This window comes from Ursus arctos, unplaced genomic scaffold (assembly GCF_023065955.2).
Source record: "Ursus arctos isolate Adak ecotype North America unplaced genomic scaffold, UrsArc2.0 scaffold_10, whole genome shotgun sequence".
NCBI classification, from domain to species: domain Eukaryota; kingdom Metazoa; phylum Chordata; class Mammalia; order Carnivora; family Ursidae; genus Ursus; species Ursus arctos.
In genome coordinates this window covers 54,598,954-54,615,249 of record NW_026622764.1, presented here as the reverse complement: position 1 = coordinate 54,615,249, position 16,296 = coordinate 54,598,954, and the positions used below count along the sequence as shown (strand labels likewise).

Here is a 16,296-nt window from a genome sequence, read left to right as displayed (position 1 = left end):
CTGTGTTTTCCCAGCAAAAATGGAGGGAAACATTGTAAAATAATTCAGTAAATTCAAGCTGTGTCTATAAAATTGATTATAATTCACATTTATTATACCTTCTTATCTCTGTTTTCCCCCCCTCATTCATTTACTCATCAATCCCACAAGAATTTACGAAGCCCCTAGGATGAGCAGAACTGGAGTGGCTTGCAATAAGTAAAAGATATCCCTGCCATTAATGAGATTATCATCTCATGGGTGAGATGACACTCCTAGGGAAAATTCTAAGGTATTAGAAGTGTGAATTAGCACACTATAAATTATTTATGGAGGCAACGAAGGAAAAGAGAGTAAAAGGGCTCTGTTACAGAGAGAACTTTAGGAAAGCTTCCAACAGAGGATGTCTTGAAAGAAAGATGTCATGAGCTATCTCTTCAAAGTAGGATATGGTTTGGTAATACAACCTCCATCTGTAGCCCCCAAAACCCAAACGATCATATAGTCAAAGCAAAAACAGTGTGCTTCCTATGCAAATGTAGCCACAAAATAAGGTTGCCTCAGTCCCCCATGCCCAGCCACCTACCACCCCTAAGGCCCTGCTACAGAGAAGTTTTGGAGTCCGCACTGGTTGGTAGAGCACTTCAGGGAAAAGGATAGAACCAGAACTGGTCCAGGGCAAAATGGAGAAATGAGCCTGTACCTTCCAGTTATTATTTCCAGTGCACCTTCCCCCATGGGAAACCCAACATGCCACGCACACCACATCCCTCTCCAACTTGAATCCCTGAGCTATGCTCTGTGTCTTCTCTCCTATGACTGCTCTCCCTTCCAACGGCCATGCCCCCAGGAGTCTCCCCTGCTGTGCATCTCTGTACCACTTGAGCTGGGATTAACAGTTAAACCAGAAGTTAAACACGTGCAGAAACACGGAACCTCTCTCATTCTAACAGCGGGACAAGGCAGTGAACCAAGCAAGCTACCAGGAAAAGACACATGCGGGAGCAGGACCATCATCTTGACAGCTCCTCACATCATGCTATGTGATTAGCTGAAAAATCAAGCTATGTGTAATTTCATTCTAAATGGTTCACGAGAGAGCAAAATGAAGAGCGAAAATGCCACATGACTATGTCAGAAATTGAGAACATTGAGAGATCCCATTAGACCAGATCACAAAGACCTAGTAGGATGGGCTCAGTAATTAGTAATGGCTTAAGCATTAGGGACCTTGTAGTTCTTCATTATGTAATATGAAAAATGTGGTGCTTTGGGAAGGTGTGTATAAGAGAGTCTAGAGGAAGGAAAACTGACAACCTGTAGGCCTGGAGTATGTGGGCACCTGCTGCAAGCCATTTTTCCAGATACTGTAACTGTTTCTGCACACACACTCTAGACCAGAGTCTCTGAAATGAGATGTCACATGTGAGACTCATTCTCCAAGCTTTCAGAAAGAATCACTATAGAATCTGTCCCTTTTAAGACACGTGGAAGAGAGGATGTGATCCTTTAAAGATGAGATTCAGTAATATGGGGCAGAGATTTTTTCTTTTTTTTAAGATTTATTTATTTTAGAGAGAAAGAGTGGGGGGAGAGGGAGAGAAAGGAGAGAAAGAATCTCAAGTAGACTCCCTGATGAGTGTGGAGCCCAAAGCAGGGCTCGATCTCACCACCCTGAGATCATGACCTGAGCCAACACTTAACCAACCGAGCCACCCAGGCGCCCCGGAATTTTTTTTACTAGATAAACCTCTGTTAGTATGTTGCTAAAAGAAACATTTCCATTGTTGGTGAATAGTGTAATATCCGCTTATTTAAAAAGAGTCAGTGGATGACAAGGTGAATTGAAGAATTTGAAAATTTTCTCCATGACTTGTGATTCCAACAGCAAAATGAGGTTCTAATAATTTAACCATATGCCATCATATCATTCAGATTCTATTTGGGCTTCATAACATATTGACAGGAAAAAAAGATGGTCCAGGGAAGTCCAACTGCCTAGGGATGAAAGGTGTCACAGTGACAGCTGACAATGCACATCCTGCAAGTCAGAATTCAGTCCCTGGACCTTTCAAGAATGCAAGATCACAATATGAAAGCACACCTTCTGGGCTACGAAACCAAAACGAAAAGGAATGAGGGTTTGAAGAGCAAGATACCACCTTCCCAGGAATCTTTGATGGGCAGTGGGGACACAAGCTTCTGCAGTTCACAGCTGGTCATACTTTGGGGAGGCTCAGCATTTCTTCTGAGTATCATATATTGCCTGGGACAGAACACCAGCTTTAAGCCTTTTTGGACACTTAGCCATAATAGACTATTAAAAAACAAGGACATGTAGCTTTATAGAATAAGCTCATTCAGCACATGTTTTTCAGGTAACTCATGCCCAAGCTGAGGGTGGGGTAGAGGGCAGGTTTCTTTCCCTCCCCATCGTTTCTCCACTGGGCTTTGCCATGGGAAGTCAGCCTAAGCCTATTGGAAAGTAACAGATTTGTTTAATAAAGGCAAAGGAAGCAGCTGTAAAAGTATTCAATTTAGTTTCATTTCAAAAGAAAGACTATTTATTTATTTGAGAGGGGAGGGAGAGAGAGATCTTAAGCAGGCTCCACACCCCGTGTGGTGCCAGATGTGGGGCTAGATCTCGAGACCCTGAGATCATGACCTGAGTCGAAATCAAGAGTCAGATGCTTAACCAACTGAGGCACCCAGGTGCCCTACAAAATAAAGACATTTTTACTGTGCTCTTAAGCCTATACTTCCCAGGTTCTCAGCACTAGTTATGTATCAGTATCACCTAGGTAGTCTTTTGTTTGAATAACAATGTTCATGTGGGGTCTGAGCATTAGCATTTTAAAAAAGTACTGATATCAGAACCTCTGGGAATGGAGCCCATGCAGTGTAATTTTTTAAAGCTCCCTAGGTGATTCTAATATGCAGCTGAAATTAAGAATAACTCCCACATAACAAAAAAACTAGGTATTGATTATAAGGAATTTGGTTTTGGAATATGTGTCTGGCCTCAAAGACTAATGTCTCGTCAGAGGAAATTTTGACTTTGAGATTAAAGAATGAAAAAAGAAACAAAGTATCAGGATGTAGAGAATCATCAGCGTGTGTGTATGTTATGTGTGTGTGCTCTGTATGTAGGGCATTGATATAACTTAGTGTTTATCAACTACCTTGGGGGCTGGAACATTTTTGCTAATCTGATGAAAGCTCTGTCTCAAAAAAAATGAACACATACGAAAATTGTGCATATTTCAGGAACATCACAGACTTCCTGAAACCAATATTAAGGACCTCTGGTATAGTCATAAACTTTTATAACTACTTTTGTAAATAAGCAGGTTAAAAAAAAAATCATCCATAAGAAACGAGAGACCTAAGTAGGAGTCTTGATTTTGCCTATCGGCTGTGTGAACCTAAATAAATTACAGAAGTTTGCTCCCCCCAGCTTTTCCACCAAAGTGAAAATTTTATCTAGCCATAGGACAGTGTGGGTAATGTTTTTACAATTTTGTAAAAAAAGGTGCAGAGTCGATGAATATAGGTGAAAGTTCTTTGAGAAGTTATGATTTATTATTAGAGATATCAAGATTTAATCTAAGAAAAAAGAATTGATTTAAGAAGAAACATACGATTTCTTGAGTAACTGACATGTTTATCTAGCTCTCACTTTTATGGACATCGGACTCTCAGAAGGCCATAGATTATAAGGAATTCGGTAACTCTTACACTTTACACGTCGTATGAGAAGGATGAGTCCCAGCCCCAGTTCCCTATGCACTCCATCTCTCTCTCCCTGCAGTACAATGACTACCCTGCAGTACTCACTCACGGTGCTTTCTGTCAAACTGCTAGTAAATCCATTCTTATAACTTGAAAAAAAATCAGTGTAAGCTAAAATACAAAGGAAAGATAGTAGTTTCAGAGGAAATGAAACCTATGAACACAAATCCAGTCTTTTCCACAAGAACCCGGAAGTATTTGTTTCTTTCCCCCCTACCTCCCACAAGACCCGAGGCCCCGGGGACTTCCGCTGTCATGTTGCCTATCAGAGGACCACTACGTAGCAAGGCAACCTTCTTATTTCCCGAAGAGACACTCTCAGAAGCACATTCAGTCCCGAGATACTAAAGTGTAAAAATCCAGGATTGAGAATAAAGTGCTATCTTTCCTAGCCAGTGCTTCACCAGACGGTGGTCAGATGTTAAGCAGAGGTCCACACAGAGCTACCCTAAAAGGAAGACGCCGGCCACAGCCTTCGTGCTCTGGGGTGTCAGTGTTCCCATTCATTTCACTGCCTGAGATTTAATGACAAGAAATGAAAATGTGCATGGAGGGCCCAATACTGGTAGTGAATCTTCACTGCTATTTACCACTCCTCAGAAAAATATATTAAACAAAATGCAGAGTCACGTAGTTTAAGCTACTGCTGTTTGTTCATAAAGGAAAATGCTTTATATGCAGAAATTTCAAGGGAGAGGAGATGTCAGGTCTCCAAAAGCAGCTATTATCAAACAGAACAGCCAGAAAATTAACGCACTGCAGATGGCTGTGACCGCAACCTTGGCTAGGAGCCAGCGTCTTCATCACTCTTGGTAGGAGAGTGTTTTTGAACTGCTTCTCGTACCCACGAAGCTTCCCTAAATGTTCTAGTTCTTTGAAGGAAAATTCTTTCCTCTCTTTTACACAGTATTGCTCTGTCTGGTTGTTCTTTCCATAAACCCTTGCTGACCCCTTTCTAGGAGTGAGGCACTGAGAAAGAATAGTACAGGACAGTAGTCAGGACATTGTTCGTATATGTAAAGAGAAATGGGCCATTTAAAGAACAAATCAGTTTGATTCTCCTCCTCCAAATCAAGGACCCCCGTCTAGACAGCCCGTCTGTGCCTTCTTGTCATATCCATTTAAAGGGGCTCTTTCGGGACTCCTGAGTGGCTCATTTGGTTAAGTGTCTGCCTTTGGCTCAGCTCATGATCCAGGGGTCCTGGGGTCGAGTCCCACATCGGGCTCCTTGCTCAGTGGGGAGCCTGCTTCTTCTCTCTCTCCCTCTGCCTGCTGCTCCCCCTGTTTGTGCTTTCTCTTTCTCTGACAAATAAATAAAATCCTTAAAAAAAATAAAATAAAATGGCTCTTTATCCCTGGGAGCTAAAAGGGGAATCCACTTCAGTAAGAGGGCTCCATCAGCCCTTTCTATCTCTGTCCACAGAAGTTGAGCCATTCTGGAGACAGGGTGTGTGTGTGTGTGTGTGTGTGTGTGTCTGTGTCTGTGTCTGTGTCTGTGTTCTCCCAAACAAGGACACTCATTTGATTTCCAAATGATTGAAGAATTTGGTGTTTTAAGTAATACCTTATTCTGGTTGAGAATTGCCTCTTACATAAATCACCAGGTTGCAAACAAATAGGGCAAAAGACTCTCAAGGTAGCCACTTCTTTTGCATTAAGAAAATGCACATCCAAGAGTTTAATAACAAAACAATACACCTTTTTTCACGCAGTTGATATTTTGTTATGTGTTATCATGACTAATAGCAATGGCTGTAATTCATCACATTAGAAAAGCCATCAACAGTTCTAGCTGTGCCAAATTAAAATTGATTGAGGCCCTTTGTCACCCTGGCAGAAGCTAATAATTACATCATTATTAAAATATAGCCAATGGCCAAAACTTTTTAACTTCTTTGGTTTAAGACAAAATAGAATGAAATCAAGTTAATGTATTCAAGTTGAGTAATTCCGTGGAGAAGGCTACTCCCATGTTTATCCACTGTTGGCAGAACATCCTGTCTGGACTAAGGACTGTCTTAGGTGCTTTGCATATTCGATTCATTTTATCCTTATCCATGAAGCCATGTTGGTACCAATCTCCTATGATAGATGAGGAATTGTGGGGATGAAGTAACCAGCCCAGGAGCACAGAGTCAGAACCAAGACTCAAATCCAGGTCTGTCTCACTCCAAAGCTTCCATTCTAATCAGTGAGCAACTACAATGCCAAACAAAGACCTTCTAGATGAGTACGGGAAACACCTTTCACAGATACATGTTTGAACACTTGGAAAGCAAAACATTCTTCTTAGAAACCATTTCTTAACTTTTATGATGAAGAGTTTTCTGAAGGCTAAGCAAAACTGGTGTGTATGCAGAGTCTGAGAGGATGTTCCTTCTGGAGCCATAGTTCCTCCATCCCAACCTGGCCCACCGAATGTTACCAACAATGGGCCAGGGACAGAGAGAAATAAAGGAAATGAAGAGTCATTAACCATACTATGTGTCCTTAAGACCAGCTCTGGTGTCATTTATCTCCACTTTCCAAGAATACCAGGATGGCCTAGCAATTAAGTCTGTGGGAATAATGGCAAATGTCACTGAGAAAGATTTGAGTTAAATATTACATTAACTCAAGCTAATGTCTCCCTCCTTGCAAGGACGGCCAGCATGAGATGATACGAGGTTGGGACAGTCAGGTCCACAGTTGGATGGAGCAAAACTCTGCTCTGAGTATGCACAAATTAGATTATGGAGCCTCAAAGGAAGTTCTTCCAGATGGATAACAAGACCCAAGCAAGCAGTAGCTCCCAACTCTGGAATGAACCTATTCTTGGCTAGATTGTGACCACTTATTAGACTCCGAAGGGTGGTCAGAAGCAGTGCGCAGGATGCTCCCTGTTATACAGCTCTGAGCAAAGGCTTATAAAGAACCTTCATTCTGCCTTTCTCCCGGGGAGCCCCTGTGGCATCTACCCTTTCACAAAAGAAGCAATCTTAAACTCAGTTATATAAAGTAGATATGTGATTCATGTTTCCTCTCCTTCCTCATCTCCCCGATTTTTCCTTTAGGGCATCACATGATAGCCAGTAGAGGAAGACACTCCCACTGCCCCCCAAAACTGCACAGTGGTGGAAGTGGCCAGTTGAATCTCCCTTAAATAAGGTCCTACATCATGGGGCATAAACGAGCACAATCAGAGGCCAAGTGTTCCTTTTACTCACTTTGATCTTCCTCTGCCTAACCCCTGTCCCTAAGGGAGCTGTATGGGTTGTCCAAATTTCAGTGATGGTACAACTGACCATGGGCTCACATGCCCATGTCTTCTCTCATCTTGTACCTAACTCTTGTATTTGTCAATAAAAGTTTGTAGCTGCTTATTATTTATATTCCACCCTTATGAATATTCTACTACTAAAAATATATAATGATCTTTATGGAACAGTTGGAAATCTGAACACTGATTCTATAATAATATTAAGGAAATAGTAAATTTCTCTTGAGGAGTAGGAATGGTATTGTGATAATATTAGATTTTTAAAGAATGTGGGGCTCTTATATCTACGTAAGAAAATATATACAGATTGGATGTTACGATGTCTGGGATTTGTTTTAAAATAACATGGGAGAGGTTGTCGCAGGTGGGGATATGCGTGAAACAAGATAGCCCTTGAGTTCATTATTGTTGAAGCTGGGTGATGGGCTCATAGTCCTAGGTTTGTTTTGTTTTTTCTAGTGTTTTTTTTTTTTTTAATGCATATGTCAGAATTTTCTGATAGCAGAAAGCTTCTTTTCAAAAAGAATCAAAGGGCACTTGGGCAGTTCAGTTCGTTAAGTGGCTGCCTTCGGCTCGGATCCTGATCCCAGGGTCCTGGGATTGAGCCCCACATTGGGCTCCTTGCTCTGTGGGGAGCCTGCTTCTCCCTCTGCCTGCTGCTCCCTCTGCTTGTGCTTGCTCTCCCCACCCTGCGTGTCAAATAAATAAATAAAATCTTTTAAAAAATAAAACTAAATAAATAATAAAAAGAATCAAAATTTAAGTCAAAAAATTAAAAACTATAATTGGTGAGTTACTTCAAATTCACACTAGAAAATCATATTTTCTGAAAATACTTAAAAATACGTGCAATTTTCTCTTAACTATAGAGGGTTATGGAAGGAGGTAGGTGGGGGATGGGCTAGACAGGTGGTGGGCATCAAGGAGGGCACTTGTAGCGATGAGCACTGGGTGTTGTATGTAAGTGATGAATCACTAAATTCTACTCCTGAAATCAATATTACACTGTATGTTAACTACCTAGAACTTAAATTACAATTTGAAACAAAATTAATTAAATATATGCAATTTTCATATTTGAATGTTAAATGGACTAGGAAAATCTAAATCAGCACATAAAACACTGCATATACAAAGATATTTACATATGCATGTCAATGGAAAAAGAAGCTACATAAAATGTAAGTTAGAATTTTCCCTGGCTGGCAAGAATATATATTAGTACTCTTTAGTCATTGTTACCTCTTTCTATTTTTCAAATTTTCTGAAAATTTACAATTTTATGAGGGTATTTTTATAAACAATACTCATGATTTAATGTTAGGAGAAAAATAGTTATAAACTGTATGTGAAATTCAATTATAAAATGTGTGTGAATGCTGTGTATGTGTGTTTATCGAAAATAAATAGCATCATATTGTTAATGGTGATTATCTATGGATGGTAGCGTTATTGGCCATTTTTATTTTTGTGTCTCTGTATTTTCTTCAACTAATAAGTGTAATGTTGTAATCAGAAAAAAATACAGCTATATTGTACTTTTTTTTTAAAGATTTGTTTATTTTAGAGAGAAACAGTGTGCTTGAGCATGGGAGAGGGGCAATGGGAGAGGGAGAGACAGAGGGAAAGAAGCAGACTCCCTGCTGAGGGTGGAGAATGACAGGGGGCTTGATCTCGCAACCCTGAGATCATGAACTGAGCCAAAACCAAGACCTGGATGCTTAACCAACTGAGCCACCCAGGAGCCCCCTGTACTTCTTCCTACATAAAGGACTATCTCTATAGGGCAATATAATGTACAAGTATAAGAAACCACATATTATATATAGTTAATATATATTTTATATATATATATTCGTATATATATTACAATTATATATAATATGTCACTACATGTAACTATATAACTCTATATTAAATTTATATAATAACCACATAATACCTGTAAGTTCAAGAGAATTTTAAATTCTCACTGCAAGTATAATATTGAGGTTTAAACAATGTTGGTACAGAATCCTTTGCACAGCCACTGTTAGGCAGCAATGCTCCTCAGGTAGACAATTCCTCAATAGTCATGTGTCATTTTCTGTCCAACTGCAGGTATATCTATGCCAATACCCGTCTTCGGGCTACAGGATGATTCCAAGGTCTTTAAGGAAGGGAGTTGCTTACTTGCGGATGATAACTTTGTCCTGATCGGCTCCTTCGTGTCATTCTTCATTCCCTTAACCATCATGGTGATCACCTACTTTCTAACTATCAAGTCACTCCAGAAAGAAGCTACTTTGTGTGTGAGTGATCTTGGCACACGGGCCAAACTATCGTCTTTCAGCTTCCTCCCTCAGAGTTCCCTGTCTTCGGAAAAGCTCTTCCAAAGATCAATCCACAGGGAGCCGGGGTCCTACGGCAGGAGGACTATGCAGTCTATCAGCAACGAGCAAAAAGCCTGCAAGGTGCTGGGCATTGTCTTCTTTCTGTTTGTGGTGATGTGGTGCCCATTCTTCATCACGAACATAATGGCCGTCATCTGCAAAGAGTCCTGCAACGAGGAAGTCATCGGAGCCTTGCTCAACGTGTTCGTTTGGATCGGTTACCTCTCCTCAGCCGTCAACCCACTAGTATACACACTGTTCAACAAGACCTACAGGTCAGCCTTTTCCCGGTATATCCAGTGTCAGTACAAGGAAAATAAAAAACCATTGCAGTTAATTTTAGTGAACACGATACCGGCCTTGGCCTACAAATCTAGTCAACTCCAAATGGGACAAAAAAAGAATTCAAAGAAAGATGCCAAGAGCACAGATAATGACTACAGCATGGTTGCTCTAGGAACACAACATTCAGAAGATGCTCCAACAGACAATATTAACACAGTGAATGAAAAGGTTAGCTGCGTGTGATAGACTAGTTGCCATAGCAACCACAGAGGGCACACTGGGCAAATTCTCACCTATTCTGGGGGGAAAAAAGAAAATAGGGAGACTGGGAAAAAAATTAGGCCAGTCTAGTAGAACCGAAAATAATATTTATATGCCTCATTTTATTCCGTCAACGAAAAAAGAAAAAAGCAGGGTTAAATGACAAAAAATGTGCACTTCAAAAATGTTCTGACAGCATTTCAGCTGTGAGCTTTATGATACTTATTTTTCACATTGTAAATGATATGTCTTTGAAATAATTAGCTTTTATTGTATAATAATAATGAGGCCATAAATAAGTCTAAATTACCTTCTATTTCAAGTGGAAACCTTGCTACTCTGTTGTTAATTGATGGCATGAGTTGGTTACCTATTGCTGTAAATAACAATAGCTATAAATAGTGAAAATTGGTTGAATATAATGACCTCTTAAAGAAAAATCCTCTTTAAAACTTACTATGCTACATATTTGGAACAACAACAACAAAAGACACTAAGGACAGTGTTACAAAATCTGTATTGCTAAGATAATTAAATGAAATACTTGATGACTTTTTCATTCCTGCTTTTTCATAGATGTCATTTGGAAATAGTCACAAAGTTGCTGGCGTTTGCTGCATTTCAAACTAATTCTTCTCAGAAGTGAAAAAGTTTTAAAATGTTATTTAATAACTACTGCTGCTTTCTCTTCTGCTCTTTGTGCTTTATTCTGACTCTCCAACGTGGTCTTGTTTAGTGTTTGTTCTACTAGGTAAACTATCAAAAGGATAATTTAACATTGCCAAATACATTTCTAGAAATTGCTTCTTCTAAACAGCACCATAGCAGTGTTTGGTGACTTGCTCTTCGATGACTACACCGCGCATGCGCTCCTTTGAGCAGTAAGCAGTATTGATGTAACTGTGTCAAGATTGAGGAATAAACTCAGGTTTTTGGTTACTGACAGCACTAGAACCTTAGGACGTCTCTGTAAAATGCAGATGGCTTTCCTACTGGCACCCATCAGGGAAACTGCTGCTTTCAGATCAATCTATATTCTTTACTAAAACTATTCAGCTTTGGCCTCACAATCATCTACTGGGTATATGCTATCTGTGAAGAAATGTCCTAGGTACTGAGGATATAAAAATAATTAAAACAGGATCCCTGCCTTTGAAGAAAATGACCTAATTGGAATGGTCCTTGTCAAAAATATTAATTAACAGACATTTTGAGATTGGTTCAAACTGTTTTCTTCTTACCTGGTTCAGAAAAAGGCTTGTTTCAGCTCTGAGGGTAGTTTTCTTAATAAGTTTCCCAATTGATTGCCAATGAATACCCACCAAATGAGCAAGGGGGGAATACCACAGGAGGTCAAAATTTGCAATTGGTTTAGAAATACACACCTCGACCTGGACCCAACCCATCACTACCAAAGTTTCAAGGAACATTTTTTTTTTAAAGGTTTTATTTATTTATTTGACAGAGATAGAGACAGCCAGCGAGAGAGGGAACACAAGCAGGGGGAGTGGGAGAGGAAGAAGCAGGCTCATAGCGGAGGAGCCTGATGTGGGGCTCAATCCCATAACGCTGGGATCACGCCCTGAGCTGAAGGCAGACGCTTAACCGCTGTGTCACCCAGGCGCCCCTCAAGGAACATTTTTGTTTCACTTCCCTAAAATCTAATTTATTTATTACTCACTGACACTGGACTCCCTAAAAAAAAAAAAAAAAGGCAGTAATATAGTGCTTTGTAGAAAAGTTTGCTAAAGAGAGAAAGGGATTAACAGCAGTTAATTCACCTTGGTATTATTCTAGATTAAATTACACATCCTTACTAAAATAGATGTTAGATGATATGTGATTACAATACTAAAGCATTTCTATTAAATGAAAAATAGTGTTTTGCTCTAAGCCATTTGAAAAATATTAGAGATTTGAAAACTAAAGAATGTGGGAGATGCCACTGTGTAATTTGGAAATGCTTTAAGGCTATCCAATTACATGCTTATAGATACATTGAAAGGTATGTATTTCAAAGCTAGAATTTACAGTAAGCCACTTATATCAAGGCTGCATTTGACCTGAACCACTTTAATGATAATATCATACTAACTGATAAAAATACAAATGTTAAAAAAAATCTCTGCTCTAATGTATTTTGCCATAGTTTATAACTCAGCACATCTCATTAAAAATTAGAGAAAAGATTACAGATTCTACCCCCACATACTCAATCTTGATCAGAATGAACATAAATACTGCCTGACAAATGTCTTTTGACTACATATATATTACAAATGTGTATGTTTCTTCTTTCCATAAGTATCTATTCAAGTGTATATAGACAAACATGTATCTGTGTATATGTACAGACATATTCTCATGCACTTTATTCGATATTTATATATTTATATGGAGAAAAAGCAAGAGTCATTAATGAAAACACTCAGTATATACACATTTGCATGTTTGTATCCTGTCAATTAAAATGTGAATTCATGTTCTAACGTTTCTATGACCTTCCATTGCTGTCAAAGCAGATTAAAATGTAACAGAAGTATCAGCTCTTTAAATAAACTGGAAGTTCACGTAGTTTTGTGGGAAGACTTTAACACAATTCTATGAGGGTGGTGAAAACAATCGTCCTTTATATAGTTGAGTGATCTTAAATAAATGGTACCTTTGGACCCTTTTTCAGTCTGGGGACTTTCTGACTACTAAGGCTTATCAAACCTCCCCACCCCGCCCCAGTGGGACACAGTGCTTGAATGATTTATGGATCTGTGATTAAAGGACTCACTCCTAATCAACACTTTAAGTTGAACAGTAGATTCTTCTATATTTAAAGAAAGGAAATAAATGCTATATAGTTAGGGGAAACACTCAGTTTAGACGTACTTGATCTACTTGGCCACAGCGCCATCTCATGGTCATTTTTTAAAGTGCTACCGTAGCCAAATTGAACTAAGTTACCAAACTGCTTTTGGCAAAGGGTGCTTCTCCCATTTGTGCATCAACGAAACATATTTATAAAGTGTTGAATTATTCTGTGCCATATATAATAAATACAGTGAAGATTATTTTGTGTAATGATTTTAATCAAGGTGATTCTACAAGATTTCAAGAAAGAATGAATAATTATAAATAAAGTATACTTAAAACTCAATGTAATTTTGTGAGTCCACAGTTTCGTCTGCTAAAGGGAGTTACCCAAACCTTCCAGTCATCAAAGTAGGAACTCAATGTATCATCCAGATATTCTGAGAGTACAGAGCCTGTGCTTCTGAGGTTCGGTGACTGAACTAGGATCTACCTGGCTGAGTTAGATTAAGGGTAGTGATCGGGTTTGCAGTCACCTGCGGCAGACAGCTGCTCCACGTTCGGTCACTGTATCTGCTTCCACACAGCCTAGAAACGTGGAGAACCACTGCTGTAGCCCCAACGCATGCACACAGGTACTGACGGGTATGTGCGTACCGGTGTGCCCCAAGACACGCACAAGTGCATTCCCACACACGCTGCACACATTCTCACAGGAGATCATTTCAGGAATTCTAGTACACCAAGAAAACATGGTATCATTGCATAAACTGGAAAGTTGCCCTGACTCTTCATTTCACCTCTAAAGGCAGGAAACCTTTGTGAAATAGGGACAGTAGGTATCTTTTCCAGGTCTTTACAGCTCCGTGTATAGAGTACCCACCACGTGCCAGGAATTACGCTCGTTGTTGTTGTTGGGGGTTTTTTGTTTGTTTGTTTGCTTTACCTAATGGAATCTTCACAACAATCCTATAAGGCAGGTATTATTATTTCTTATTTTTCATAAGTAAAGAAACAGATTCAGAATAGTTTAGTGACATGTCCAAGATCACACAGTTGGCAAAAAAAAAAAAAAAAAAAAGTGGTAAGTTCAAGCCTGGGTCGTCTGACTCTGAAGCATAAATTCTTGTCTCTATCCAATGTGGCATGGGAGAAAAAACATAGGATTCAGAACCAAAAGATGCAAGTTCCCATCTCAGCTTCCCTACGCACTGGTTATATAACCTCAGACAGATCACTTAAGAACCCTGGGCCTCAATTTCATTATCTCTAAAAATGGAGCCACTAGTATCTGTCCTGGAGAACTGACAGAGTCACTTAAATGAGGCCATGGCTATGGTCGTGCTTGATAACCTATACAGCACTATGTAAATGTAATAACTGTGTTATTATTGAAAAGAAAAAACCCAGAGCCGGTATATATTATTAGCCATCAGAGCTAATTCCAGACAAAACTGTGGGATAGTCAGTATTATTATTCAACAGCTTCTACTATCTTTCCTGTGAACATTCTGATTTTTAAAAACTTTTTACCTCTCCTTTGTCCACACCATGATGCAGAGTTCCTTTGCTGGTATTTTTTTCCTGCTTACATCAAACTTACCCATCCTGTCAGGTTTCTCCTCTCTGCTAGAGCACTAATAAGTAATTCAAGCTGACAAACCACTGTCCATCACCGAGGTTCCCTTAACTGTCCACTACGAGCATAATCCAAAAGGTAAAAACTTTAGCACCAGGAAGACAAGTGTGAAAGAAATTTAGGGACTTAAAAAAAAAAAAAAAGAAACATTCTCCTGGCATCACTCAAATGACCCATAGAAAAACAAGTACCTTCAGAAACTTCATAATGTATATAAAGCTTTATAACATAACATTAAATTTTAATCCACAATCATAATGATGATTTTGAAAAAAGTATCTGTGATTTTTAGGATTTCATTCTAAACTGAGAACACTAATAATATTACTAAGCTTATCTCAAGTTTTGTATTCAATGGACATTTGCCCCAGTAAATATGCAATAAGACAAAACTTTGTTAATTTTTATTACTTTTGCAGGTGGTTTGCAAAAAAAAAAAATGGTTTCCTTATTTTCCCTTAATGATATATACCCCAGTCTTCTTTCTTTTTGATATTTAACGACAGTATGTCCATCCGAGCCAACACATTATGGGAAGTTTTCACACCCAACTGGAGCCTCAGGATTTGATGTGACCTCATTGCCACAGAAGACTGAGGCAGGACACCTAGGTCAGGTCTGCTGCTACCGTCTGACCCTGGACAAGTCAAAGCCTTTTTTCCTCAAGTCTATAATAAGGGTTATAGTCAGTGATCTTTCCAAAAGGTCCCTTCTGGGTCTATGCTTATCTTGATGCTAGGGAGTCCAGTCAAGGCTCTGATGAACCAAGACACAACTTCATGAACAGAGAATATTTTGGAATAATTTCCACATTCTCTAAAATTCTTCAGATGCATTGCAAATAAATGACAGCTATAACTTTTATATGGGAACCTTGGAAGAAAAATCAAATTGTTAAGGATCCAAGGAGTTTCTAACATATGAGACCAAGACTCAGATGTCAACACAAATGATTCCTAATGTGGCATTTCTCGCACCATCAGCCTCATTTCCGCACATTTTCTAGCTGGTACAAGATATTAGGTTGCTATTTTTAACAGCCCCCAGGTTTCCTAAACGACAAATGGTCTCACTCTTCAAGTTCAATTTCCTTGAAGGGTTAAAATGTAAAAGCTCAAAAAGATTGAGATATCATGGTGCAGCAAGGATCTCTTTCTTTAAAGCTAGATTTTTGTTGAAAGTGAGCCAAGGTCATTTAAGTTTTTACTTATAATTAAGATTACAACATCTTTAAAGGTGTTTATTCTGGCTTCTAGAGAACAGCACAATTTGTACTTCCTGTCCTACATTTATTTCAGATATTGAAATATGCCATTATTCAGATGATCTTGTCTTAGTTGGGGTGACCCCAAGTACAGAGCCAAGACAAGAACTTGAGTGCAGATCATTTATGTGGCACACGACCCCAAGAAGCAGACAGAGTTAGAGAAGAGGTAAATTCTATTGAAGGGTATGGTATCAAGGATACCACAGACAGTTAGGGGTCACTTCCGCTGGAGAGCAGATGACTTGGAACTCTTCACTACAGCTGGAACCAAAATCAAAGGCGGGCCAAAAGCACCTGGTTGAGAGCTTGCATGAATGTTTCACCCAGTTGGTGATGAACCATGGTCTCAAAAATCAATATGCATCCTCAATAGAAAGTGGTGTTATTATGGTGAGTAACAATATTTAAATGTACATACATTCATATTGTATAATCATGTCTAAACTTATTACTAAAGCCCTAGAGCCAGCAAACACATTTCCTATAGAATGAAAGTTGGTAGTTCCTTCCAGCTTTGCTAAGAAGGTTCTGGTTAGCCACTATTCCCACGGTAGCTGCAGAAGATTTAGAAAAACTCTCTAACATCCTAAATTGTAAATGACAAATTCTCTGTATGAGTTCTACTTCTTTAGCCTAAGTA

The 16,296-nt window shown here is 39.1% G+C and overlaps 1 protein-coding gene across 2 annotated transcripts in view; it reads left to right on the top strand.

The window, feature by feature from the left end:
- The window catches only part of HTR2A (5-hydroxytryptamine receptor 2A), a 63,759-nt gene extending 51,137 nt beyond the window's left edge, over positions 1–12,622 (top strand). For both annotated transcript variants that reach the window (XM_048215733.2, XM_057308649.1), the window contains one exon: positions 9,131–12,622. In XM_048215733.2, coding sequence (XP_048071690.1) covers positions 9,131–9,930 — 800 coding nt within the window. In that variant the 3' untranslated portion in view covers positions 9,931–12,622. The remainder of the gene's footprint in view (positions 1–9,130) is intronic.
- Positions 12,623–16,296: the final 3,674 nt, after the last annotated feature.